Source organism: Cervus canadensis, chromosome X, assembly GCF_019320065.1.
Source record: "Cervus canadensis isolate Bull #8, Minnesota chromosome X, ASM1932006v1, whole genome shotgun sequence".
In the NCBI taxonomy this organism is placed as follows: domain Eukaryota; kingdom Metazoa; phylum Chordata; class Mammalia; order Artiodactyla; family Cervidae; genus Cervus; species Cervus canadensis.
Genome location: NC_057419.1, coordinates 118,876,143 through 118,903,422, shown reverse-complemented (window position 1 = coordinate 118,903,422; position 27,280 = coordinate 118,876,143). Strand labels below are relative to the sequence as shown.

General features: G+C 35.6%; 1 protein-coding gene across 4 annotated transcripts in view; it reads right to left on the bottom strand.

Moving 5' to 3' along the window:
• The window catches only part of ZNF280C (zinc finger protein 280C), a 59,957-nt gene that overhangs the window by 14,034 nt on the left and 18,643 nt on the right, over positions 1-27,280 (bottom strand). For 3 of the 4 annotated variants that reach the window (XM_043459229.1, XM_043459230.1, XM_043459231.1), the window contains 8 exons: positions 20,240-20,351; positions 16,211-16,381; positions 15,962-16,071; positions 14,230-14,447; positions 10,072-10,229; positions 9,288-9,388; positions 8,374-8,520; positions 2,087-2,218 (listed from right to left, as the gene is read on the bottom strand). In XM_043459229.1, coding sequence (XP_043315164.1) covers positions 2,087-2,218; positions 8,374-8,520; positions 9,288-9,388; positions 10,072-10,229; positions 14,230-14,447; positions 15,962-16,071; positions 16,211-16,381; positions 20,240-20,351 — 1,149 coding nt within the window. The remainder of the gene's footprint in view (positions 1-2,086; positions 2,219-8,373; positions 8,521-9,287; positions 9,389-10,071; positions 10,230-14,229; positions 14,448-15,961; positions 16,072-16,210; positions 16,382-20,239; positions 20,352-27,280) is intronic. The other variant, XM_043459232.1, reaches the window with a different exon arrangement.

Below are 27,280 nucleotides of genomic sequence, written 5' to 3'. Positions count from 1 at the left end.
ATCCTTCAATTATAAATAAATAAAAAAAAAAGAACCAAAAAAAAAAAAAAAAAGAACCTACACCCCTCTAAAAACAAATGAACAGATCTCCAGTAAATGTGACCCGCTCTCTCTGGGAGTTCATCGAGCAGGATTTATGGTTCCAAAGGTTACTGTGGCGGTTACAGCAATTCATCATACAGCATGGAGAGTTTAATTAATACTCAGAATTTTCTTGGAGCTAATAAAAAATTAACATTTAATATTCAGAAAAATAAATGTTTGATTATACCCATTTGGTTAATGGTGAAAAACAGTCACCTATTAACATTTTAATAACTTGATTATACTACTGCCATGTACTTAAGGAACAGCAAATGAGGAAGGCCTATGAAATACTTGTGGCTTAGTATCATACAAAAGGTGCTGAAATAGAAGTCAAAAAACCTGAGGTTAACTTTCAATACTACCTCCCTAGCCATGTGACCTTGAGTAAGTAACTTATCCTCTCTAAGCCTCCTCATCTGTAATATGGGAATAATACCTGCCTTCTCTACCTCATTGGTTTGTTACAGGGATTAAATAATAGAATGAATGAAAAAGCACACTGAAAAACTTAATTCTGAAGTGCTAACAGGTGAGGCACCAAAGAATTGATGCTTTTGAACTGTGGTGTTGGAAAAGACTCTTCAGAGTCCCTTGGACAGCAAGGAGATCCAACCAGTCAAAAAGGAAATTAGTCCTAAACATTCATTGGAAGGACTGATGCTGAAGCTGAAGCTCCAATACTTCGGCCACCTGATGTGAAGAACTGACTCATTGGAAGAGACCCTGATGCTGGGAAAGACTGAAGGTGGGAGGAGAAGGGGATGACAGAGGATGAGATGATTGGATGGCATCACCAACTCGATGGACATGAGTTTGAGCAAGCTCCGGGAGTTGGTGATGGACAGGGAGGCCTGGCGTGCTGTAGTCCATGGGGTCGCAAAGACTCGTACACTACTGAGCGATCAAACTGAACTGAACAAGACACTTAGTATTATTTTTAATAATATTGTACTATACTAATTATTACTATAATTATTAATAAGGGAAGATATGAGAGAGGATTGCACTGCTTATACTAATATTAGAATTCTGTATGTCTTCTTCCAGCATGGAATGAATGGCCTATAGGGAAAGATACTGGATAGCTTCTCTCCCTCTAGAGCTTCAGAGCACTGCTTTCCATTATTTTAATGAACTCAAATAGCAGACATACTCACATTCAAAGGTTAGTACTCAAAATATGTAAGTGTTTGGGAATTATTTCACTTTGGATTATGTATCTCTCCACTGGAGCAAATAGTCAAAAGCTGACTTTATATAAAGAAGTGAGAGAAAACAGATGTACATAAGGCAAATAGGGAAAATGAAATTTGTAGTCAGATGTATGTTTGCTCACTTAACACAGCAATGTTAATCAAGAGAACTTGCTTCTCTAAGAGTAGTTTCAGTAATACTAACTTCAACAAACCATGGCATTCAAGGCATTATAACAGATGTTGGAGACACAAAGATAAATTAAACATGATTCCTCACCAGCTGAAGCAGACATATAAGCTGCCAACTGGAAAAGCTCAAAAACAGACTATAGGATATTGAAACAACACACTGACTCAGTCTACAGTTAATCTAGTTGCACTCACTACAAAGGACTATGCTCCAATATAGCACATTTCAATCAACTCAAAAACAATGGGTAAAAAATTGTCTTTCTATGCATAAGAATGATAAAACCTAAAAAAAATTTTGATAACAACCAGAAATCAATTTTTAAAATTATAAGGCATTTATTTCTATTGTCATATAATGTTAGAATACAACCTATTTAAAATTCACTTTTGGGGATGCAGACATAGAGAACAGACTTGTGGACATAGGAGAAAAGAGAGGGTGGGACACATGGAGAGGGCAGCATCTATGGCTGATTCATGTTGATGTATAGCAGAACCCAACACCATTGTGTAGCAATTGTAAAGCAATTATCCTTCAGTTAAAAATAAAAAAGCCAAAAATAAAAACTGTAAAAAAAGAAAAATACCAGGGGAAAAAAAGCACAACTCACTTTTGTACCAGGAGGCAATCCTTCTAGCTCTTTAGGCTTTAGAAAGGTCCGATGTTCAATCTTGTGATCCAGTTTCTCCTTGTAGGTCAAAAATTGTAGTCTGCATTGTGTACAACGATAAATTCCTTTTCTCTGTTTACAGAAAATATTAGAAATAATATTAGAAAGAATAATTTCTACCACCACAAATCCCAGGATCAGAAATTGCTCTTAATTCTAACAGCTTAAGAATTTAAAAGCCAGAATTTTACCACATCGTATCATAAATACTAAAACATTTCATTTTTAAAAAGTACTTCTTACATTAGTATTTGGGTTTCAAAGTATTTGTTATAATACAGGTAATCAATATGATAATTATATCAATTAGATTACAATGGGACAAGTCCTATGCTATTTGTAGTATGAGTTTATTTAAATATAAATGTGAAGAATAAACTATTCAAACATGATACTGTGAAAATGAGCTAGCCATATTACAATTTATTTTTTGAAAGATCAATAATTTGTTATTTCCATTTGTTTTCCAAGTTGGTAAAATAAACTGAACTTTCTAAAATTAAGCAAATTTAACCAGATAACTCCCCAAAGAGTCGTATTATAGAAATGGTTGTATAAAGCAATGTTTGTCCAACAGAACTTTAAACAGTGATGATTTTTATAGCTGCACTGTCTGAAGTGGTATCCACTGCCACATGTGGTTATTGAGCACTTGAAATGTGGCAAGTGCAACAGAGAATGGAGTTTTAAATTTTATTAAATTTTAATTTTAAACTAATTTAAATTTACATAGACACATGTGGCTAGTGACTATGATATTGGACAGCATGGCTACGGAAGCATAAATCAGAACAACTGATCTGAATCTACTATTTGAGAACTCCTTGACCATGTTCCTTCTCAAAGCTGGTCCTTTTATTATTTTACCAATAGGAAACAGGACCCAAGAGAGATGTAAGGCACTTGCTCATAGCTACTTAGTGGTTTTTCTACTACATATTAGCAACTGCAATTTTTATGTACATGCACTCGTCCATTAAAAGATGCATTTTATATTTATTTGTAAATTTGAAACAACATACCAATACCAAAGAATGTTTTCTCTAGAAGTGTGTTTCCACAGGCTCATCATTTCCACTTAAAACACAAGTAACCATTTAGGAAAATCCAATGAGATCACATATATGAAAATATCTAGACATTACTGGTGCATAACAGGCAATGGAGAAATACAAATTCTTTACTAAGTTCAAAGCACTATATAACTATAATGCATTTGTATTACTATTTTGGTTTCATCTTATTTAGAAGTAATATTAATTGCATTATATCATAGGTACAGCCAACATAAACAAATTCACCTGTATGTGCTCAAGAGAGGGGAAAGAAGGAAAAAAAACTCAGTCAAGAAGCGGATGGCAAGACAGCATAACAGAAAATTGCTCAGATAGAGCTGCCAGAAATCTCTTCTCTGTTTGTACTTATATCTTATCTAATTTCATGATTTCAAATAGCATTCATCCACCTCCAACTGCCTACTCAACATCACTATTTGATATCTAGCATGCATTTCATTCACATGGACAAAATTAAACTCCAGATTTTCCCCCATCCACCCTGCAAAAAATCTGTTCCTTCCCTAGTGTCTCCAATATCTCAATATATGAGAACGTCACTCTTGCAGCTGCTCAGGATGAAAGAAATTGGTCACTCAACTCTTTCTCTCATGCCCCACACCCACTCCATTGATAAAACCATAATCTTTCCACTTTTCGTCACCTCCTACCACTGCCACCAGATCAGTCCAAGTCACTCACTTGGACTCTCACGGTAGTCTCCTACCTTTTCCTGGTTTCTACTCTTTTCTCCCAACAATCTCTTCTCTCCATGGCTGCCAGAATGATCTCTCACGTGCTTAAACACTACAATGGCTTTCCGTAACACTCCCAAATCCTGACTGTGGCTTCCAAGGACCTACAATATCTTCCCCACATTCTCTCACTACAACCTCATTTCCTACTACTCTTCCTCTCACTTGTTTACCACGTGCCAGACACACTGGCCTCCTTGTTGCTTCTTGAACATCTAGATATATGCTCACCTCACTGCCCACTGGCTCCTCTGCCTGCAACATTCACTTTCAGGTGCCCACATGGCTGACTCCCTTATTTCCTCTGGAGAGACTTCTTTGACCATCCCATATATATATATATAAAAAAACAACTGCTCTTTCACCTCTTAAGCCCTGGTATTCCCTTGCCTCCTGTATTTCTTTCCTATGGTACTTATCATGTGCTTGAATACACATACATTCAGACATAATATGCATTCTCATTCTGTTTCTCTTTCCCCCTCCATAATGCCAATTTCAGAAGGCACAAATTGTTTTGCTCACTTCTGTAAAACAGTCTCTGGCATATATTAGGCACTAAATAAATATCTGTTAAATAAACAGTGAGGCAGGCAGCAAGTGAATGACAGTACATACGAGAAGCAGGCACAATTAACTAGTTCGAAGTATCTGACATTCCATTCATTGAGCATTTGCCCAGAGCCCTGAGATGAGGACATTAATTGAAGATTCCCTTAGTTGAACTCAAGTCTTTCATATCTCTTATTACATGTATGCTTGTGATGTGCTAAGAATAATACAGTACATTTTAAAAATAACATGATGTTCAACCAAAAAATATCCCAAGGATAGAGAAAAAACTGTATTGAACTTTTTGACAAAGATATCATATTGTCTGGGTGATTGGAGGGTCTTCAAGGCTAATTCTGACTATCTGTAATACCTGCCTTTAGATCTAATGCCAGTAAAGTGACTCTGAAGTAAAAGTTTGGGCCATAGGTCAATTTTTGGCTTTGCCAATTATTAGAGAATGTGATATTGGGCAAATTAACTTAACTCTCTATAAAGCTTTGTTTCCTTGTATGTGAAATGGAAATGATTACATACCTGCTTCATAAAGTGGTTGTGAGGATTAAAAAAGATAATCCAAGTAAAAGCACTAGTGACTGTCACACAGCAAGTGATAAATATATGTTAACTGCTTGTTATTACTATAAAGATCTAATGAGGCTATTTAACACAAGTGAAATCCTTCATTATTTCTTAAAAAGTTGTACAAACTATTGCTGGTTCTAAAATCACTCAATTCATAATAACATATTATTTTAAGGAAAAGGTTACAACCAAAGTCTTAAAAAAGAACAAAACGACCCATATTTATATAAAGAACTTAACAATTCTTATTGTCTAAAATTGCCCTAATAGCATCTTAATTACACAAGCTTATAAACATGCTCAGCTATAATTTTCAAGTCTTTCATGAACAATTATACAAACTGCAAATACTTTGAAGGATGTCTGATGATCCTTCTTATTAATAGATTCTTTCCTCTACTGACTGTGGACCGCCTACCTCGTAGGTATGCCAAACTTATAAAACAAATGGGCACCCATCGTGTATCAGTACTCCCTGGTTTGATGACTCAGTAGAAGGACTTACAGGGCTTAAAAGTTGTTATACTCACAGCTATGATTTATTACAGTAACAGGCTACAGAACAGGATTAATATAGGAAAAAAGTGCATGAGGTGAAATCTGGTGGATACTGATACCAGTTTCCAAGTGCCCTCTCCCAATGGAGTTGCACGAGACACACTCATCAATCCCCCAGCAACCAACTGTAGCAACAAGTGTGAAGTTTTTGGGGTTTTGTTTTGTTTTCTAAGGAAGATATTTTGAGTCTAAAAGTCTGGGTTTTTTATGAGCTTCAGTCACCTAATCTTCAGACTCCCAGAAGAAAAGCAGGAGGTCACCACAATCATATTATTGCACAAATGAGCTAGAAAAGCTGGTACAACATGGCTCAAGGTTTCAGGCATGTAAAACACTTAATCAGTTAATAACAAAGGCTCAGTTTCCAGGAGTTAGCCAAGGCCAGTTATACAAGCAGGCCCTTCTGAAAATGTGCATGATTTGAGCAACTCAGACTTGCTGAGTTAACACTTTCCTATATATGTGGCAAGTTAAGACACACAACTCACAGTACGAAGACTGATTACAGATTGGGTTAAACCACTTGGGAGACACAGTCCACATAGCAGGCCCATCCATCTCTTTACCTTTCTAAACATCTATTACTCTTTCCATATCCACACCTCACTCTGGAGCTTAGTAAAGCACAAGAAAAAGAGTTATGTTAAAAGTTTCACAATAAAATAAAGCTACTGCTTTATATCTCTTTGTCATTGAGTCTCAAGTTGTTTTTGACTCCTTGAGACCCCATAGACTGCAGCACCCCAGGCTTTTGTGACCTTCATTATCTCACAGAATATGCTCAAACTCATGTTCCTTGAGTCTTTCTTTCAAAATCAAAGGTCAAAAGATAAAACAGAGAGCACCAAGATCAGTGTTTCACAAGCTCTATTCCTCAAGAGATGTTAAAATGTATTATGCAAATAAAGGATTTAATGGCTAAGTAAGTTTTGGAAACAATATATACCATTTCTTTGCTTGGAAATTTATGATCTTTTAATTATTTTTTAGCATGTGAAAAGCTCTGAAAAATTCTATTAAAAATAAAAAGCTATTTTGTGAGTTCAGCCATTTACTGAATTTCTTTTTCCAGGAACAATTTTAGAGTAGACCATCTATCTACTTGATATCTGATCGAACACTGCTGGGGAAACTTGAATAGAAAGATTTTGCTATAGGTTTGTAACAGTGAGGTGACATACCAGGACCAGAAAAAAAAAAAAAAAAAACCAAGCGTGTTGACACAACAAAGGTGATCCTGAATGTATTTGGGTACTCTATTTTTATGATTTTTTTTCCAATTAACACCTACAAGTTGATTTCATGATCATCTAATGACTGGAACTGAAAGCAACATTAGCACAAGTGCTGAAGAAAATGGCCATGATAATGCATTTGATAATAAGAAAATGTGATGAGCTGATCAGTCAGTGAGAAGAAAAAACTTGATTATGTAATCAGATTCAGTAAATTCAGTGACTTCTGATTTTGGCAAATGTCTGACTGCTCTTTCAAACACTTAATAGGCTCACTGTTTTATCAAAGTTTTCAGTCCACATAAAGGATGCTCTAATTGCATCAGGTAAAGAACCAGCAAGCATAAAATGAAAATTTAAGGGAAAGGAGCAAGCACTAGTACCAATATCCCAGAAATTACAAAACAGAAGGGTCCAAAGTCATCCAAGAAACAAGTTACAACCTAAACACAATTCTTTGTCATAGTTCACAACTACAAACATGTCACTGCTGTTTCCTTCGTCACTGGCTGCTACAAGAGACCATCCTGGATCACTGATGACAACCACATGTCTTATAATAAAAAATGGGTTAGAAAGTGGAAATAAAGTTTGAAAAGAGGAACGCAAAAGATTATGAATCCTCAAAAAAAAAAAAAGAAGATTATGAATCCTCAATCTTATCTTCCTCAGTTAAAAATTTATCCTCTTCCTTGATCTTGATTGTGCTGTGCTTAGTCAGTTGCTCAGTCATGTTCGACTCTTTGCAACCCCATGGACTATAGCCTGCCAGGCTCCTCTGTCCATGGGGTTCTCCAGGCAAGAACACTGGAGTGGGTTGCCATGCCCTCCTTCAGGGAATCTTCCCAACCCAGGGATGGAACCCAGGTCTCCCGCATTGCAGGTGCTGTCTTTACCGTCTGAGCAACCAGGGAAGCCCACGGTCTTGATTAACTACCTTTAAAATCATTCCTATTCTCACCATTCTTAAATCCTTGAAATATCCAACTAAATATTCCATTCATCTTTCCTCTTTTCCTCCACTTTAGGCTGCTTAATTCTACTTACCTTTTAGAAATTTCACTATTACTGAGCCTCATCACCACCAGGAAGCAGACAAGGAAAAGCAGTGAAAGCTTCCCAAGTATTTCAGCAAAAATTGTAAATTAATTGTGTTATTTGGAACAACTTTGCTTTCCTTCTGTTTCCCTGGTGGCTCAGATGGTAAAGAATCTTCCTGCAATTCAGGAGACCTGAGTTTGATCCCTGGGTCAGGAAGATTCCCTGGTGAAGGGAATGGCTACCCACTCCAGTATTCTTGCCTGGAGAATCCCATGGACAGAGGAGCCTGGTGGGCTATAGCCCATGGGGTCGCAGAGTTGGACACCTGAGCGACTAACACCTTCACTTGCTTTCCTTCTAGAACGAAACTAACCAATGTTCTAAGTTTTAGATATATAACCTTTTCACTAAGGCAAAATGAACAAATAAGAACTGCTGCATCTTACCTGATGCTTCATGTAATGATTCATGTAGGGAGTTGCCATCCTACTAACTTTGAGGCAGAATGGACACAGCAAGTTCTTAGTATTTTCATGGGATGCTCTAAAATGAGTTTCTACATCAGAAAATAATGATGATCTATACTGGCAAACCTAGAAGTATAAAGAAGAGTTAATTAAACTTGAAAAATTATAAATGATATGCAATTATATAAAAGTAGGAACAATAACTCATTTGTTTAGAGTAATATTATGTACTACAAATTCAGCTCTGCTGCCTATATAACCACGGATCCTGATACAACAAGTAATACACATGATCTCTGAAACAGAAAAATTGTCTTGCAAAGTTTAGGGATATATTTCTAAACATACATAGCTTCCCTTCTTCTCTTCAAATCTACTATCCCCCAGCTTGACTTGAATTTTCAAGCTCTGACACCCCTTGATCTATAAAGTTCTTCCTGTTACATGAAATGGAGCATTCTCTTCTTTGGATTTTAAATAGCATACAGGTTATAACACAGGCAATTTCTCTTTATCTTGCTATCTTATTGGGAACCACTTCAAATTTTGGAAAAATACCGCCCTAAAGGCCTTGAGTTCCTCATAACTAACAATAATTCCTATTTCTCTAGCATGTCTATGGTCTTCCCTATAGGGTAAGAAAGCCTGTATGTTTGTCTTTCTACAGCAGGGCTTTTTGTCTGCCTAGTACAGGGGTCAGCAAACTATGGCCCAAAGATCAAATCCAACCCACCACCACACATACATGGGTTAAACCAAGAGTTTCAAATACTAAAGGGGTTCTTCATTTTGCTAACTCATTTTTATTTAAATGGTTTTAAAAACTCAAAAAAGCAGTACTATTTCCTGAAAACTAAACAAATACCTAGATACAAAATAAAATGTCTGTGTACCTGGCAAATATATGGCATTTCACCAGGTTTATGAGTGTCCTTCATGTGTTGCAGAAGAATATGTTCTGTTTCAAACGATAATTCACAGATTTTACAAATAGCTGAAAGTGGAGAAACACACATGACATCATTTTAAGGATGTATATAAATCAAAGATTCAATCTGTATATCCGCAGCAACGACAACAACAAATAATAATAGTAGTGTTGACGGTAGTTCCAACAATTCACAGTTGTTAACTTTGCGATGCTGTTCTAAGGACTTTACGTATTATTAGTTTGCTTTATTCTCATACCATCACTGAGAGCAGTACTGTTAACCTCATCCCCTCTTGTCAGATAAGGGACCTGAGGCCCAGAAAGATTAAGTAACTTGCCTGCCAACTCACAGCCGTTTTAAGAGGCAGAGCTGAGATTTGAATTCAAGCTGTCTGACTCCAGACTCTGTGATTTTAACTATCGCAATAGGCAGTTACTTTTCTTATTACAGTATAAATGAAAACCACCTATTTCGTATTTGCAAACTAGGGGATCTGAGTTTTCTCATTTGCCACCTATGTACAATGCATGAGTTATGCCAAGGATATTTCAATTTACAAGCAGGACTTCAACTTTAGTAAGTAACTGTATTGAAAAGTTTATACAAGTTAAAATATGCTTTCAAGCTTTCCAATTACAAAATCTATTTCTTATTCTTATTTTTCCAACAGAATTCTTAAGGATGCCTGCTAGATTAGCTAATCAAAATCACTCATGTTCAGGAGCTTAGCAGAACTGTGACTTACTCGAAAACTCAAGGGGAGTGTGTGTGCTCTCAATGTGGCACTGCAGCTGGAAGGGCGTCGGGTACTGACGGTAGCAGTGCTGGCAGGTGGTGTGGTTTTCCCAACTCTCACTGTTTTGCTTCTCAAGTTCCAAATGATGCTTCATGTGGTTCATAAACCTACACATGATAGTCAACAGGTGCAAATACTCAAATGTATAACCAAGGACAAATCTCACAAATAAGTATCTGAACTTACATGTTAAAAATGCAAGTGCATTACTCCAAGTAACACCTCCAAAGCCATCAATCCTCTCGATCTTTATTTCACACTCGCAATTCAAATTATTTGCTCTTTTACAACTTATAATTCCAAAGGCTTTTACAATGTCACTCTTTCTTAACTTGTTTTTTGATATAAGGCTTTAGTAGTTCAATTAAGAGAGATCACATATGATTTAGCTCTTCCTTGAAGCTGGAACTCAAGCAATTTGTTTCCTCTAGAGCTGCTGGATGTTTTCTACACTTTATAACATCTGACTCCGATCTCTGTTAATTTGTAAGGGACCTTGGTTTTTGATCTCCCCCAGCTCCATTTCACTGACTTGCGAGAGGCTCTCCTGGACTGCAGTCCCTTCGGCTTGGCCACGGTGGGTTTGCTTCAGAGCCTGACGCCAGTGCTTTCACAGCCATCTTGTCGTTTCTACTGGTAAACTGCAGGGACTCACTCATATTCACCACAAGCTAGTAATAACTTGCACTTATTTCTGGTGGGCCATACCATAAGTTGGGGAGGGACAGAGCTCTCAGGTGGCACCCTGATTATCCTTCCAGCCTCATAAGACGACCTTCCTTTGGAAGATGTCAGAAGGCTCTGTGGACTCATTTCGAGTCCTCTTGAAAAGTGTGCACTTCAAATAATCACTTTCATTAAGTGCATCAGTAAACAGTTTGCATCTTTTGTTTTAAAATAATCCATTAATATAGTTAATACCACTAATTAGCTTCTTCACCATTATTTCACATTAAAATTTTTTGTAAGGAAAAACAGGCTTCTTTTCTGTATGTGAAATACTATCTACATTTTAAAATAAATACCTAAAGGAAGGGAACTTTACAAAAGCAGCTACCACCAAAAGAATCATGAGAGAAATCTCTTGATGGCCTCGGCGATATACAATAGCTTTCAGGTGCTTAGAAGACAAATTATTAGTATTTTTATTTGTGTCTTGATTTCTAAATGCATGTAACAGCAATTTTAACACCTATAATTACAAGAATCTTTTTATTTAATGACACGTTTACTGTTAGCACAAATGGTTCTTTCTAACTCGCAGATTGTTCCCTCTGTAGCACTTACTGTCCATTTTTCAGTTCTACATTCTGCTCTGTCAGATTCCCTAAAAGGTTTCTTATGAGAAGTAACTACGACCTTCAATGGCAGAGAGTACAATATAAACAGGCTTATCTATTTCAAAGGGCTTACTGAGATGTTTTATTGAATTTCAAAGTAAAGTTATTTAATCAAAATTACAATCTTTAGTATGGGTCAAATATTAACAGCTAGTCACCGAGTCTCCAAAGGAAATAATCATGAAATGAAGTAATAATGTCTGTAACCTAGACAATAATTATTATGGAGGTTTTAACATTTATCTGTTCACATCTACAAAACATCACTTCTATTTAGAGTTGCTCATGGTTTGCTTTGAAGTATCATTTATTCCTTCTTTCATTTTAACATCATCTCTATTTAAATCTTTTTAAAAATCCTAGTCTTGCCTAAGAATTTACATTTAAAGGTCATTAACCATTAACTTTTCAGCTCATAACTTCAGTAAAATTTATTTGTATAAATAATGTTGGGAAGTCTGACGGTCCAGTGGTTAGGACTCCGCACTTTCACTGCAGGGGCACAGGTTCAATACTTGATCACGGAACTAAGATCTTGAATGTATCACGGCACACCCAGGAAAAAAAAATCTGTTAACCAACTAGCTATTCCTTAGTTATTACCCTGCCCTCATCAGCAGCTCACACTTCTTAAACCAGCAGATGGGGATGTGAAAAAAAGAAAACCCCTCGTGAGTCTATTCTCAGAATAAAATAGCTCTAACTGGTTTTGGTGACACTCGTTGTAGGAAAAAATATCCTACAATCCTTTGACAGGGCTCAGAGGAGAAATCTTGAGCTATTAACATCTACCATCCTTTAAAATCATCAATGTGCCGTCCTAGTTTTTAATCATTAAGGTAAAATGTTATTTAATACATATAGCATCTTTGGTTATCCAATGTTTACTGGTTCAGTTTCATTTACTAAAAGTATGTCCAAAATGCCACAACATTCCTAGGTTTTTACAAAATATGCTTAGTTTAAAATTTCTAGATATTCTGATAATCTAGAAATCTGTAGTCAGTCTTTTGAAGTGAAAACAAAAAAACAAAGAAAACTTCATGTTCATATTAAATGGACTAATCTCATTAAAGAAAAGCCAAAAAGCTAATGATGGAAGAACTTCTAATATCAGATGCATACTATTTCAGCTTTGCAGGTGGCGCTAGTGGTAAAGAATCCACCTGCCAGAGCAGAAGGTGCAAGAGACACAGGTTCTATCCCTGGGTTGGGAAGATCCCCTGGAGAAGGAAATGGCAATCTGCTCCAGTATTCTTGCCTGGGAAATCCCATGGACAGAAGAGACTGGCAGGCTACAGTTCATGCGGCTGCAAAGAGCCAGACATGACTGAGTATACACATACACACACGTAACAAGAAACTTAACTAGTGAACCACTTTCCAATGCATTTTGCCGAATCTACTAACATTATTTTCTACCGTATTTTACTATGAGTGATAATATGGAAGGAGGTCACAAAGTTCTATCATAACACTGTCTCAGTGTTATATCTCAAACCACAACTTCTCTTCTATTAACCTACTGGGACCCTTAACAACTGATAGCTGGTAGCACTTGATAAAAGGAAGTAAAGAAGTGTGAAAACTCACATGAATAATATATGTCAAAGGTCTCTCAAAACTATCAAGTGCTGTCATAAATGTAGCACTCACAATTGTTTTAGGCTTATATTACAGTGTATTCCAGTGTTTTTATAAGTACTTCATTTTGGACCCAAGAATTCACCAGAAAATAAAATAAATGCTAGGCTTAAAAATTACCTACCTATAGAATACTTAGTGATGCTAGTTATAAATGATGGTTTTCAAGGGTAAATATTTTTAAAAGTTGATATGCATGTGTGTCACAACAGAGGTACAGACATACATATACATGTATGCATCTCACCTAAGGGAAGTGCACTGATGTCTGCAATTCACTCTGCAAAGTATAAAAAATCAGATAGGTCTTTGGATAAATAGATATGTAGCAATGTACATATAGTAAAATGTTAATGGTAGAATTGAGGTGATAAATATACAGGTATGTTCACTAAAATTTTTTCAATTTTGCCATCTGAAATTTTTTATAATAAAATATTGGAAAAATGTCAGGATATATAGCCAATTGAAAAATACTAATCAATAAGTCTTGTTACTATCTCACTTAGGATAACAGATATGTAATATGCCATATAACTCAAAGATTGTAAAGCACAAATTTCTAAAATTTAAAGCATACATGTATAACCCTTCAGAATTCCATTGAGTTAAATCTCTACTTTGAAAATGTGTTACGTTATAAAATCAAAGCATACATGCTGCCTAGAACTAGTACTTTAAAGAAGATTAAAAAAATCACTTTCTCAAGGCAAATGTACTAAAAACTATAAATATGAATTGTAAAATTAGAATATTAAGTAAGACAGACATGGAGAGGTCAAATTGGATAAAGTGGTTCTTCCTGTGATAGGAAAAGTAAGACCAGAAGCAGTTAAAAAATAAAAATATCTCATGGAAATTCCTAGTCCAATGATAGAGAGAATTTCCCCTAGCTTAAAATAAATTTTGTCCTGTCTTAAACTATCTGAAAGAAATACAACTAAATGGATCAAAGTGTCAAACTCCTAAACATGTAAGAAAGGATGAGCTTTTCAACATGAAAATCTGTCTTTATTCTCAGTAGAAAGTTAATATTGCTTATCTAAGATCGCACAGAAAAGGAAATACAATATTTACACCTGTAGCAATTTTCAAATCAAAACAGAAATAAATATTTACATACCTAATATTATTTTTAAGAACTTTCAAGCAACTGTAGCATTTAAAGGTTGTGTAAGTCTTCTCGTCATCATCAAAAGTTCCTTCATGTCTTCCATAGTAAAAGTCACTAACTAACATAATCAGTTTTCCTTTCTCTCCAGTCGTATTTCTATTTTCAGTGCTTGAAAGCTCTACTTTAATCATTTCCAAAAATGCATCTACCAGGTCTGGACAACAAATCTGAAAGAGGAAAAAAAAAGCCTCATTTATATTTCTTTTAAAAGTGAGATACAGGCTCACTCATGTGGAAATATAGTCTCCCATAGTTTTAATCACAAACAAACAATAAAAGCTACAAGTTAGAGAATGTTTGCCACTTTCCCTAGGTGCAGAAGTATATATAATATGCTATGACTTCTGTATAACAACAAATGAAAAATAAGAACAGTCACATGTGCCTGTATATGCAGAAAGAAAATCAAAGAAGATACAAAACAAGTTAATATTTCCTTTATGAGTTGTACTGGGAACTAGGCAAAACAGGACCAGGGGTGATGTTTTTCACTGTATTCCCTCTTGTGCTTTTTCAATCATGTGACCATATTACTCCCAAATTAAATAAAGATAACAAATTCATTTTCTTTTCTCTCTCCATTTATTATTCAAAACATAAAAACACCTAGTGTCTCCACACAATATTACATAAATAGAAAACCTGAAAGCACTGTAGAAGTTACTTCTTACTTTTAAAACCAAAGCCCAAAGTCCAGTTAACAGAAGTCATACTCAGGGAGTTAGGAACAGTGATAGAGACCAAATACAGTTCTGCCCAAGAATAAAGAGACTGTATTTGGAATTCTAGGATGTTTCTTTTCTTTCTATATTTTTTTGGTAAAATGTTGAATTTGAACAACAACAACAAAATGCCAATCTTTGAGATAGTGAGTAACAACTTTCCCTACATAGCTTCCTTTCTTCTCAATTTTCTTTCCTGCATTATTTTCTACACTGCCATTTTTCTTGCTTCCTTCCCCACTTCCTGCCATTTATACTGGGTATACAAAAAGAATACAGACTATCTTTTCACAGATGCATAGAATGGTGCAGTATCTACTAAAATATTTTTAAAATATTTTCATTTAGCACTTTGAAAATTACCTAAAACTTAATTTCAAGAGCTTCTTAAACCAATATAAAGCTAGAATTAATTTATAACACTACACAAACTGTAATCCGTGAGTTAAAGCTATCATTTCATATGAAATGCTCCACCATAAGGAGTTCATGTCTGAGTGCTCAAAGTTAAAATGCAAGGCTAAGATTTTCACTGAGTAATGTGACATACATATATCACCATGGACAAAAAATAATGTAAAAAAAAGAATTAAATTACATGGAAGATTAAGCATCAATAAAAAGACCTGCTTTATAAGAAGTCTGAAGAATGGCATGATCTAATCAATAAAATATTCTGATTAGTATATGATTTCATAAAAATTAACTATAATATGTAGTGTATATAAACTTAATTTTTAAAATTTAATTATTTGGAAGGATTTTTAAAATCTTTTATAAAGGTATCATTATGAATATCAATTTTTACTTAAGTTATATGAAAATACCAGTGAGAAGATATCTTATCTAAATATCTGGACAAATTAGCATTTACTATACATCAATTCTTAATATTTTAATACTAAAATTTTCAGAGATTTGTGAATATTTTTAAAAATCAAATTTCAAAAAAGTTTTACCTTCATGTGATATTTCAAAGGATCCAAAAGATTGAACTGAACATTGCACTTCGGACAAGCTCTTACAAAAAATGTTCCAGTTTTATTGGGAGTTGGTGAGGTTTGTGTACCTAAAATAAAGGAGTTTTATGACTCAAATTCTTCTTTTTTAACCTTAAATCCAACCAGTAACAGCAGTTTTAAAATTCATAATAATTTCTGATATTTATGTATAAATAATACAGCTTCTTTTTTATGCTCTATATTTACCTTTTGACAACATGACATAGGAAGATGTCGCTGAAGGAGAGTTAATTAAAGACAGTGAAGCACAAGGATTTATTTCTGAAACATTTTCGCTGGTCTTTGGCTTTTTTGGATTAACAGTGTTTACTTTAGAAATATCAGAATGTTTTATTTTAGGCAGAGTTTCATCTAGACCTACAATGATTAAAATAGTGGGAAAGATATTTGAGATTGCTTTAGGATAGAATACTGCTTACAAATGCTACTAAAATGGCCTTATACTTAAAATTAAGTAAGAATACTTTAGAAATAAAGGTAATATAACTGAACTATGATATCATACAACTGAAAATAATGATCAAAATTTGTATGATCAACAGGTAGAAACTGCGCAACAGTCATTATGGATGACACAGTTTGAAAAATTCATGTGATGTATTCTAATCTAAAAACATAGAGAAATGCCTTAAGATACTTGGAAAAAGTCCCAAGACATCTAATGGAAAACTGAGTTGATTCTTTTCCCACTTAACAATCTGATGGGTAGTTTACACTATCTATATAATTCCTACGGGCAAAGTAGAATCAACTAATCTCAAATATCTTGAATGTCAATACCTCACTTATTCATATGAAGAGGTTTGGAGTTAGTATGATAGCTTTCAAACTATGTTTCCCTGAGCCTAATGGTTCCATTTTAGGGAATACAGTGGGCACAGATAGAGACATTGTCCTCGTATTTTTTTAAATTAGATTTTTACATAAAATTTTTGTTTGAATAGAGATTTCATTGCTAAGAATAGCTTTGAGTTTGAAAACCATAACCTTAAAGGTTAAAGAATTATGTGATTAAGGGTATTTGCAAAAGTGGGGCTATTTAGGCTGTAACCAGATCCAGAAAAAGTCCCTTTTGAAAATAACACATAGTTGGGCTTTCCAGATGGAGCAATAGTAAAGAATTCGCCTGTCAATGCAGGAGACACAGGTTCGATCCTTGGTTGGGGAAGATCTCCTGGGGTAGGAAGTGGCAACTTACTTCAGTATTCTTGTCTGGAAAATTCCATGGACAGAGGAGCTGGGCAGGCTACAGTCCATGGGGTCACAAAGAGTCCAACATGACAGAGCATACACACACATACTTTGTGATAAAGATTCTAAACCTGCATGTAACTCAATGCTTCCAACTCTACACTAATAAGAGAAACAGAATAGATAATATGCCAGAAAAAGAGTATTGCAAAGGTGGGTTCCTCTGTCAAAGCTGCGTTTTATTCTTTCAGATAACACAGAAATGCTTCTTTCCCATCTTCAAACATGTGATTACTGACAGTTTTATTGCAGGTACTTAGAACTAATTTCTGTGTAATCACACTAGCATTCTTCTCAGATCCTCAGGTTAACTAACAACCAATGGGCGCTGCTATTTGGACTTGGCAACCAGTTATCCAACAGGCTGTTTTATATATAATAATTTTTACAGCATGCATAAATGGCCAAGTAAAATAAGATCACTCTGAGCTCAAGTTTTAAATTCTGATTCAACTTATCTCTGTTGGATTTGGCTTGTGCTGTTCACTATCTTCAACAGAACCAATAAAAATACTATTCTCCTTCTTCAAAATCAAGTTCAAATCCAGCCCTCTCCAAGAACCTATGGTCATCCTAGACAGGGGTCCATTAAGCATGATTCTGAACATATAGTACATATTATCATAATTATCATTCCAAGGCAGGAGACAGATGGGTTCCAGGCTAGGCATTTATAACTGACCCCCTGTTCACACTTCCTGGGGTGAGAAGAAGATGAGCTCCAGGCTGGACATTGATTACTAGCCCTTGTTTACAGTTCCTAAAGCAAGAGACAAACAGGTCTGGGACCACATATTTTTAACTGGACTCCTATCTATACTTTGAAATCTGGACTCCTATCTGTGCTTTGAAATCTAAACCATGATATAAAAACCAGCAACAGGAAGAGGGTAAATAACCAGACACTGGGCATTTTTATGGCAGGGACAGAGTGGAACTAAACTAAACCCCGTTAAAAGATCAGGAGGTCATATATTTCCCATCCTCCGGGCAAGGGAGACATCTCACACGTACAGAAAGGCTCCTTGGGGGTCAAAAAGGAGAGGGGACCGCCCCACAGTATGTGATGCTAAGGGCCTCTGGGCCAGAATTCATCTTGGGAAAAAGTTGCTAATGTATGTTGAGGAGGGCCCTAGGGTAGGTCAGGTGTGGAAAAAGAAACCAGAAAATTGGCTAAAGGTAAACAAAGACCCAGAAGAACTGACCTATATAAATGATTTAACCTCCTCTTTACTGCACTCCTCCCTAGGGGGACACACTCACACTCTTTCTCTCTGGGTGTGCATCTCTGCCTTGCTTCCATCTCAACTAAACCAACTGTTTTATCTATGTGCTCTCTGACTTGTTGCTGTGCTGTCTCTAATAATAAACTTCGTACCTGCATATTTTTGCCTCTGTGATAACTGCATTTTTCACTGGGGGACAAAGATCCAGGGAAAAATAGCTTCTAGCCCTTGCTGGTCTGGTGGCTAGGATTCCTGGCTTTCAATCCAGGCTACCCAGGTTCAATTACTGGGCAAGGAACTCCGATCTCACTTCATGCCACCACTCACTGCTGCCTCACTGAGATCAATTCTAACAATGTTTATTGTCTTTTAAAGCTTTAATGCATTTCTCACTTTTCACGTACCCGAGCCTCAAAAAATCCCCGAGATAAAGAGAGCAAGAATCAAAATTATATAGCTAAATGGTTGATTTCAGGTCTGGAGAATGAATGCATTATGTGAGAAAATAAAAATATCTATTTTAATAATATGAGAGAATTGAGGTGTAAAGATATTGGTTAGGTGACTTAATAAAGGCTGCAAAAACAGAGGATCAAGCCTCTTTCTAATCAACTATAACCCATTTACCATCAAGGCAAAATTTCATTCTTGCAGTATGATAACTTAGAGTAGAAGCTTTAAGAATTCAGATTTTTTTTCCTATGATTAAAGACTATGGTGCTTCATAAAATCAAAACTCAGACATCTATTTCATCTCCTTATTTATTTTAGTTCTTGGCTATTTTACTATCTAGATAAGTGATGCCTACATAAGTGAATATCAAACCGAGTCTTGTCAAGGGAAAATATTTTTGGCACACATATTACTATAAATTCTTTCTATTTTGATTTGGTAAATACATACTAATTTGTTTGTAAACAATGTAAACAGTCACAAAAATTTCTGTGTACCTTTCTCCACTTAGTGATATACATTTAATTTGCTAACACAGAAACAATAACTGCTTTGATAACAGGGGATTTTTCAACTAGATAAAACTTCTTCGTGGTATACTACTGTATAAATCAAAGAACTGTAATTCTTCTTTAATTGAAATCAACTATAACCATGTGCTTTTTCTCACACTAATGGTCTTCCAAGTAATTAATTTTTTTAAAAAAATTACAGTATTAGGGTACCAGGGACTTCCCTGACTCACAGAAATTATTAAATTTTTCAGTGCATGGCTGGCTCCAAGTGACAAAGTGCTCAAAGAATATATGTTAGCCAATTTAATAAAATGAAAGAAAATATTCTATCATGAAATATGATTTTATAGGAAATCACTCAAGAAAGGTATTCAAGAACAATTAGTGTCCCTTTTGCATGCATATATGCTCATCAGACACTCTGTGACTCTATGGACTGCTGCCCGCCAGGCTCCTCTGTCCATGGGATTCTCCAGGCAAGAATACTGTAGTGGGTTGCCATTTCCTCCTCCAGGGGATCTTCCTGACCCAGGAAGAGAACCCGTGGCTCTGAACCTGTGTTCAGAGACCCTGAACCCGTGTCTCTTGTGTCTCCTGCATTGCAGGAAGATTCTTTACCCACTGAGCCACCTGAGAAGCCCTAGATTCCATTTTACAATATGTGAAAAATGTAATATGAAGATACAGGCTTAAAAATAGAAATTCACTGCATATGTATATTCATCAAGTATCTTTTTTACTATGCTTAGAAAAAGTGCCAAAACCAAACCTTCTATATAAATTGTTGATCCATCTTGGGACAGTGGTACTGTATTCTGGCTCAAGTAGAATGGGTCTGAAGACTCATCTGACTCAACTTGTGATGAACTCTTTGTAAAATCCTGCAATAAGTTATAATTATTTTTTTGACAAAGTTTTATAAAGGTAAATTTAACTGTACATCAATACTGTAAATATACACCTAATGATTCAATTACTAATAAGTTATAAAATAAAGATAATTATTACCTGCTGTCAAAATTAGCATCTACTGAGTAAAAAGTACAAGAGAACTCTCTGGATTATATTTGTAATTTTTCTGAAAGTTAAGTTAGTTTTAGATAAACCGTTAAAATGAAAAAATAATAGTATTACTAGCAAAGTAAAGGTTATATATCGGTACAACTTTTCTGCAAGAAAATTCTGGCAGTTATCTACTGACGGCTTTATAAGAGTTTATATCCTTTGAGCCAATCATTCTAAATATTTCATTTCCAAGCATTTATATATGCTAAGAAAATGAAAATATTTAGTGGAGAATTATTTATAATTGCAAAAATTGAAAACCTGTATGTCCAACAATGGTGGAATGGTTACATCAATTAAACAAACTATCATGCAATATTATGATTTTCAGAAATGGCCAATGACAAAAAGAAATTTTTCCAATATAAAGTTTGGTGGGAAATAAGGTAGATACCTGTATTTAAAATATAGCCCTGATTAACAGACTCTATATATCATACTAACCATCCATAGAAAACGAAATTCTCTTGTTTCTTCTAAACCTCCCCCCGCCGAACACCAAACCCCAAACATATTATTACCTTTATCGTGGGAATATAAGGATCTTGCTTGCGTGCTTTGTGCTTACAAGTTGAGAGAGAATCAGGTATTAAGAATTTTATTTTGCTACTAAGTTTTCTGTTAACAAAGACTGACTGTTAAGAAGTTATGGAGACATATCGAAGTTACACAAACCATTCATTCCTAGAATTTGAGGCATAACACTCAGATTTCTGCATTTCAGCCTTAATACCTATTATATAAAATCAATAATAGCCATATTACTTAATTGTAACCAAGCGCAATCTTACTCCAAGGTATTTTCTCCAAATATTTGGAGAAATATGGAAAATATTCACCAGCAACTCCACAAATAGTTCTTTAACAAAAGTTCTTCCAAAGTTCATACTTTAAGTCCTTTCCTAGGTGATAATTCTGGTCAATTAACCACCATCATTTCAGAGAGCAGATACGTTCTTAAACCAACAAATAACTTGTTAAAATAATTCTCCAGTTGGGATTTTTTAACATCTCATAAAGCAGTTCAGAAAGATACCAAATACATCGGTAAGTACAAAAGGTGATGGACTGGGATTCAGAAGACCTGTCCATTTATTTAACTATGGAACCTTTGCCAAGTCACTTCTGAGATTCAAGTTATTCTTCTGCAACTGAAATAAAAGTCACCAATTGTTATCTACTTAAAATATACTTGCCTCTTTCACAGTACAGACGGTCCCAGACCTACAATGGTTCAAACCTACAATTTTCCACATTATGACGCTGTGAAAGTGACAAGCATTCAGCAGAAACCATACTTGGAATTTTGATCTTTTCTCAGGCTAGTGAGATGTGGTTTGATACTGGGCAGTGACAGCAGACCACAGCTCCCAGTCAGCCACGTGATCATGAAGGCAAACAAACAATATACTTAAAACCATTTTGTTTTTCACTTTCAGTACAGTACTCAAAAAATTACATGAGATATTTAATACATTATTATAACAGGCTTTGTGTCAGATGATTTTGCCCAACTGTAGGCAAATATAAGTGTTCTGAGCACATTTAACATAGGCTAGGCTTGGTAGGATAAGTGTATTAAATGCATTTTCAACTTGTGATGGGTTTATTAGGATGTAATCCCATCATAAGTCAAGGAAGATCTGTACTACTAGTATTCTATTAAGCAGTTGTCATAGCAGTACTAATGAAGACCTAAAATGATCTCCCATATTTATATAAATATTTACATTTATTTATACAAATAAATAGGCAAATTAAAGTTAAGTATGGTTAAGTAAGGTTCCCAATACAACCCAGCTTGTTACTGATAAAGCTGAATTTAGAACTCACGTTAGCCTTATTACAAAGTCTGTGCCTTAAACGATATCACATTTACTTTCTTTCTTAATTTTTTAATGTAGGTAAATATAAAAATACTTATTATTATTTAAAAATTCTTAAAAATAATTAGCTTCCAAAAGCAAAAATAATAATATATTGAACAGTTTAAAATATATCACACTTACTTTAAAAGGAATAATAATCTCCCTGCCTGCCCCAAAGAGTTACTGAGGTTAAAGACAGTTTTAAAAATTTCAGACAAAATCCCCTTACACAGGATTCTCAATTCATTTGAGAATATATGTCATCCCCAACTGTGGCTACATAATCACCTGGAGAGATTATGTTTTTTTAATCTATTATGCCCAGGTCTCACTCCAGACCAACTGACAAAAATCTCTATTTTTAAAAAGCGCCCTAGGATTGGGAACCTGATTAAGGAACTTTGATTAAACAACTGTGTCCACAGAAACAAAAAATTCTGAGTTTGGATGAGCTCTAGTTTCTAACTTTTGTGACACAAAAGATACCCATGTCTTATTATTCTTCCTCCCTGAGTCCAACAAAGGAATGATTTTCATGTAACTGCATTTGTGTTTTTTTTTTCCAGATTTTTTTGACAAGGACCATTTTAAAAATCTTTATTGAATTTGTTACAATATTGTTTTTCTGTTTTATGTTTCGGTTTTCTGGCCTGGAGGCATATGGGATCTTAGCTCCCTGACCAGGGATCAAATCAGCACCTTCTGAATTGGAAGGCAAAGTCTAAACCATTAGGCTGCCAGGGAAGTCCCTAACTGCATTTAAATAATAATGTTTCCTTATTTTTTGTGTGTGTGGTTTGTTTTTCCTTCATTTTTCCTCTTTTTTTGGCCTTGTTGTGCAGCTTATGGGATCTTAGTTCCCTGACAAGGGATTGAACCCAAGTTCATGGCAGTGAAGGCACCAAGTCCTAACCACTGGACTGCCAGAGAATTCCTTGGTTTGTTTTCCCTAAATGCCAAACTGCTTATTATAGCATGAGAAAATTACTGAGTTCATCTGATTCTAGCTAAAATCAAATAATTTTTGCATTTGCATTTCTTGTAGTCCGCAATCTTTAGGTACACCTATTCTTAAGAACAGTCTGTGGAAGGACTTCCCTGGTGGTTCAGTGATTAAGATATGTCCTTCCAATAAAGGGAGTATGGGTTTGATTCTTGGTCCAGGAGCTAAGATCCCACAAGCCTCTCTGCCAAAACCAAGGCTTTGGCCCAAAATAAAACAGAAATAATTCTGTAACAAATTCAAATGGTCCACATTAAAAACAAAAAAGAACAGCCTGTGGATACTTAGAGGATCCAAGTTTGAGATCCAGTGGTCTGGGTAAAGGTTCTTATTTTAGAAATGAAGAAAGTGAGGCTCATAGAGGTTGTGACAATGCTCTACTTAGGAACAAAGACAGAATCAGCATTAGAGTTTCATTCTCAATTTCCAGGTTCCTTGGAATATTAGTCCAGGGCTCATATTATTACTGATGATAATTTCAGAATGAAGATACTAGCTTTCAAAAAATGGGGTTTTCTTTTGGCTTGAAAAGCCAAATTTAATCATTGGCAAGAATACTATCAGTTTTCTTTCATGAGAGGCAGGTTTTGTGTATTTCTGAGTACTGAAACACTGTGTGTGCCAAAGAGATCTTAAAGGTGGCCTCCATGATTTCCTCCTGATATTTACACTTGTCTAATTTCCCCTTGAATGTGCGTGGGACCTGTGGTTGCTTCTAACCAAGAGAACTTGGCAAAAGCAACAGGATGTACATGATTATGTTATAAAGCCCATCTTTCCCTTGCTGGCTTTGAGGAAGCAACCAAGTCATGCTAGGAAAGCTTACACAAGAAACTGAGGACAGTCTCCAGTTGACAGCAGCAAGAATTGATGCCTTCAGTCTGACAGCCCACAAAGAACTGGATACTGCCAACAACCATGTGAGCCTGGAAGCAGTATTAAATGATACTCCAGCTCTCTCTACCTGAAACACTGATTGCAGCCTGGCCCAGCAGAGGACCCAGTTAGGCCATACCCTAACTCCTGACTCACAGAAACCATGAAATAATAAGTATATATTGCTTTAAGCTGCTAAGTTTGTGGTACTATTGTTATGCAGCAATAAATAACTCCATGGTGCTTTGTCAGTCATCCTTTCAAGTAAAAATTGCATTCTATTTCAAATAAACCCAGCCAGTTCAGTTTGTGATTCATTCTCACAAGTACTTTTCCTCAAGAGAAACTTCATACTACAGATATAGAAATGCTTTATGCATACTACCCATTTCATCACACACAATATTTAAAAAAGAAGTGTATTCAAAGGTCAAAAGTTAATAAAATTAGAAACAATTTATTACTTCTTCTAGGATATTCTTAAGTGAAATTTTTCTATTGTGAGTGCTTGGTGATCATCAATCCAAAAACTACTAGTACAGCTGGGTACCACTGCCTTGATTCATATTAAGCCACCAGCAGTTTCAGTTCCATTGCCTATGCACCACTAGCACAAATGTTGACAGAGGTAAAAAGGGCAAAGGTCTTAGTGTTACTAAGACAACGGTTTTGACCTCACAGGCCCCCTGAAAGACTCTCAGGGAACCCCAGTGTCTGTGAAATACACCACTGCTCTAAGATAATGCTTCTGTTTCTAAAAGCATATACTTAAATGTACATATGAAAGTAAAAGTGTTAGTTGCTCAGTTGGGTCTGACCCTCTGCAACCTCATGGACTGTATCCCACCAGGCTCCTCTGTCCACAGAATTCTCTAGGCAAGAATAGTGGAGTTGGTTGCCATTCCCTTCTCCAGGGGATCTTTCCAACCAAGGGATGTAACTCAGGTCTCCTGCATTGCAGGCAGATTCTTTACTGTCTGAGCCACCAGTATATACTTAAATGTATATATGGATGTGCATATTTTAAAAATTTTGGGTTAACCTGGATTGAACTCCCAGATCCATCATTACTGGCCATGATGAATCATTTAGACTCTCTGAGCCTCGGTTTCAACTATAAAATGGGGGAAATAACTGTGCTTACCTCATAGGGAAGTCATAAGAATTAAAACAGATTAATTTACATACAGTATTTAGAACTAAGACTAACAAATGTTAAATATTACCACTATTGATTATTTCAGTTAAAAGTAATACACCACATTAACAAATTGAAAGATAAATACCATATGATTATCTCAATAGATGCAGAGAAAGCCTTTGACAAAATTCAACATCCATTTATGATAAAAACTCTCCAGAAAGCAGATAGAAGGAACATACCTCAACATAATAAAAGCTATATATGACAAACCCACAGCAAACATTATCCTCAATGGTGAAAAATTGAAAGCATTTCCCCTAAAGTCAGGAACAAGACAAGGGTGCCCACTCTCACCACTACTATTCAACATAGTTTTGGAACTGTTGGCCACAGCAATCAGAGCAGAAAAAGAAATAAAAGGAATCCAGATAGGAAAAGAAGCAGCAAAACTCTGTTTGCAGACGACATGATCCTCTACATAGAAAACCCTAAAGACTCTACCAGAAAATTACTAGAGCTAATCAATGAATATAGTAAAATTGCAGGATATAAAATTAACACACAGAAATCCCTTGCATTCCTGTACACTAACAATGAGAAAAACAGAAAGAGAAATTAAGCCACAGTCATCAAGACAGTATGGGACTGGCACAAAGACAGAAATATAGATCAATGGAACAGAATTGAAAGCCCAGAGATAAATCCACGTACCTATGGACACCTTATCTTCAACAAAGGAGGCAAGGATATACAATGGATAAAGGACAACCTCTTTAACAAGTGGTGCTGGGAAAACTGGTCAACCACCTGTAAAAGAATGAAACTAGAACACTTTCTAACACCATACACAAAAATAAACTCAAAATGGATTAAAGATCTAAATGTAAGACCAGAAACTATAAAACTCCTAGAGGAGAACATAGGCAAAACACTCTCCGACATAAATCACAGCAGGATCCTCTATGACCCACCTCCCAGAATATTGGAAATAAAAGCAAAACTAAACAAATGGGACCTAATGAAACTTAAAAGCTTTTGCACAACAAAGGAAACTATAAGTAAGGTGAAAAGACAGCCCTCAGATTGGGAGAAAAATAATAGCAAATGAAGATCAGACAAGGATTATCTCAGAAAATAATACAAGCAACTCTGCAGCTCAATTCAAAAAATAGTGGACCAATCAACGAAAATGGGCCAAAGAACTAAACGACTTTCTCCAAAGCAGACAACGATTGGCAACAACATAAATGCTCACATATCATTATTAAGAGAACTGCAGATCAAAACCAATGAGGTCTTACCGTCGGGTGGCTTCTTCCAAAATCTATCAAGCATAATGTCTGGAGAGGGTGGAGCGGGAACTCTTACACTGTTGGTGGGATATAGGCAACTAAGTAAATGCCGCTATGGAACAGGTGGAATTTCTTAAAAAGACTGGAAATACTGCATCTGAACCAGCAATCTACTTGCTGGAATGACACACTGAGGAAACCAGATCTGAAAGAGACACGTGCACCCCAATGTTCATCGCAGCACTGTTTATAATAGCCAGGACATGGAAGCAACCTAGATGCCCATCAGCAGATGAATGGATAAGGAAGCTGTTGTACATATACACCATGGAATATTACTCAGCCAGTAAGAAGAATTCATTTGAATCAGTTCTAATGAGATGGATGAAACTGGAGCCCATTATACAGAGTGAAGTGAGCAAGAAAGATAAAGACCATTACAGCATACTAACACATATATATGGAATTTAGAAATATGGTAACGACAACCCTATATGCAAAAACAGAAAAAGAGACACAGAAGTACAGAACAGACTTTTGAACTCTCTGGGAGAAGGTGAGG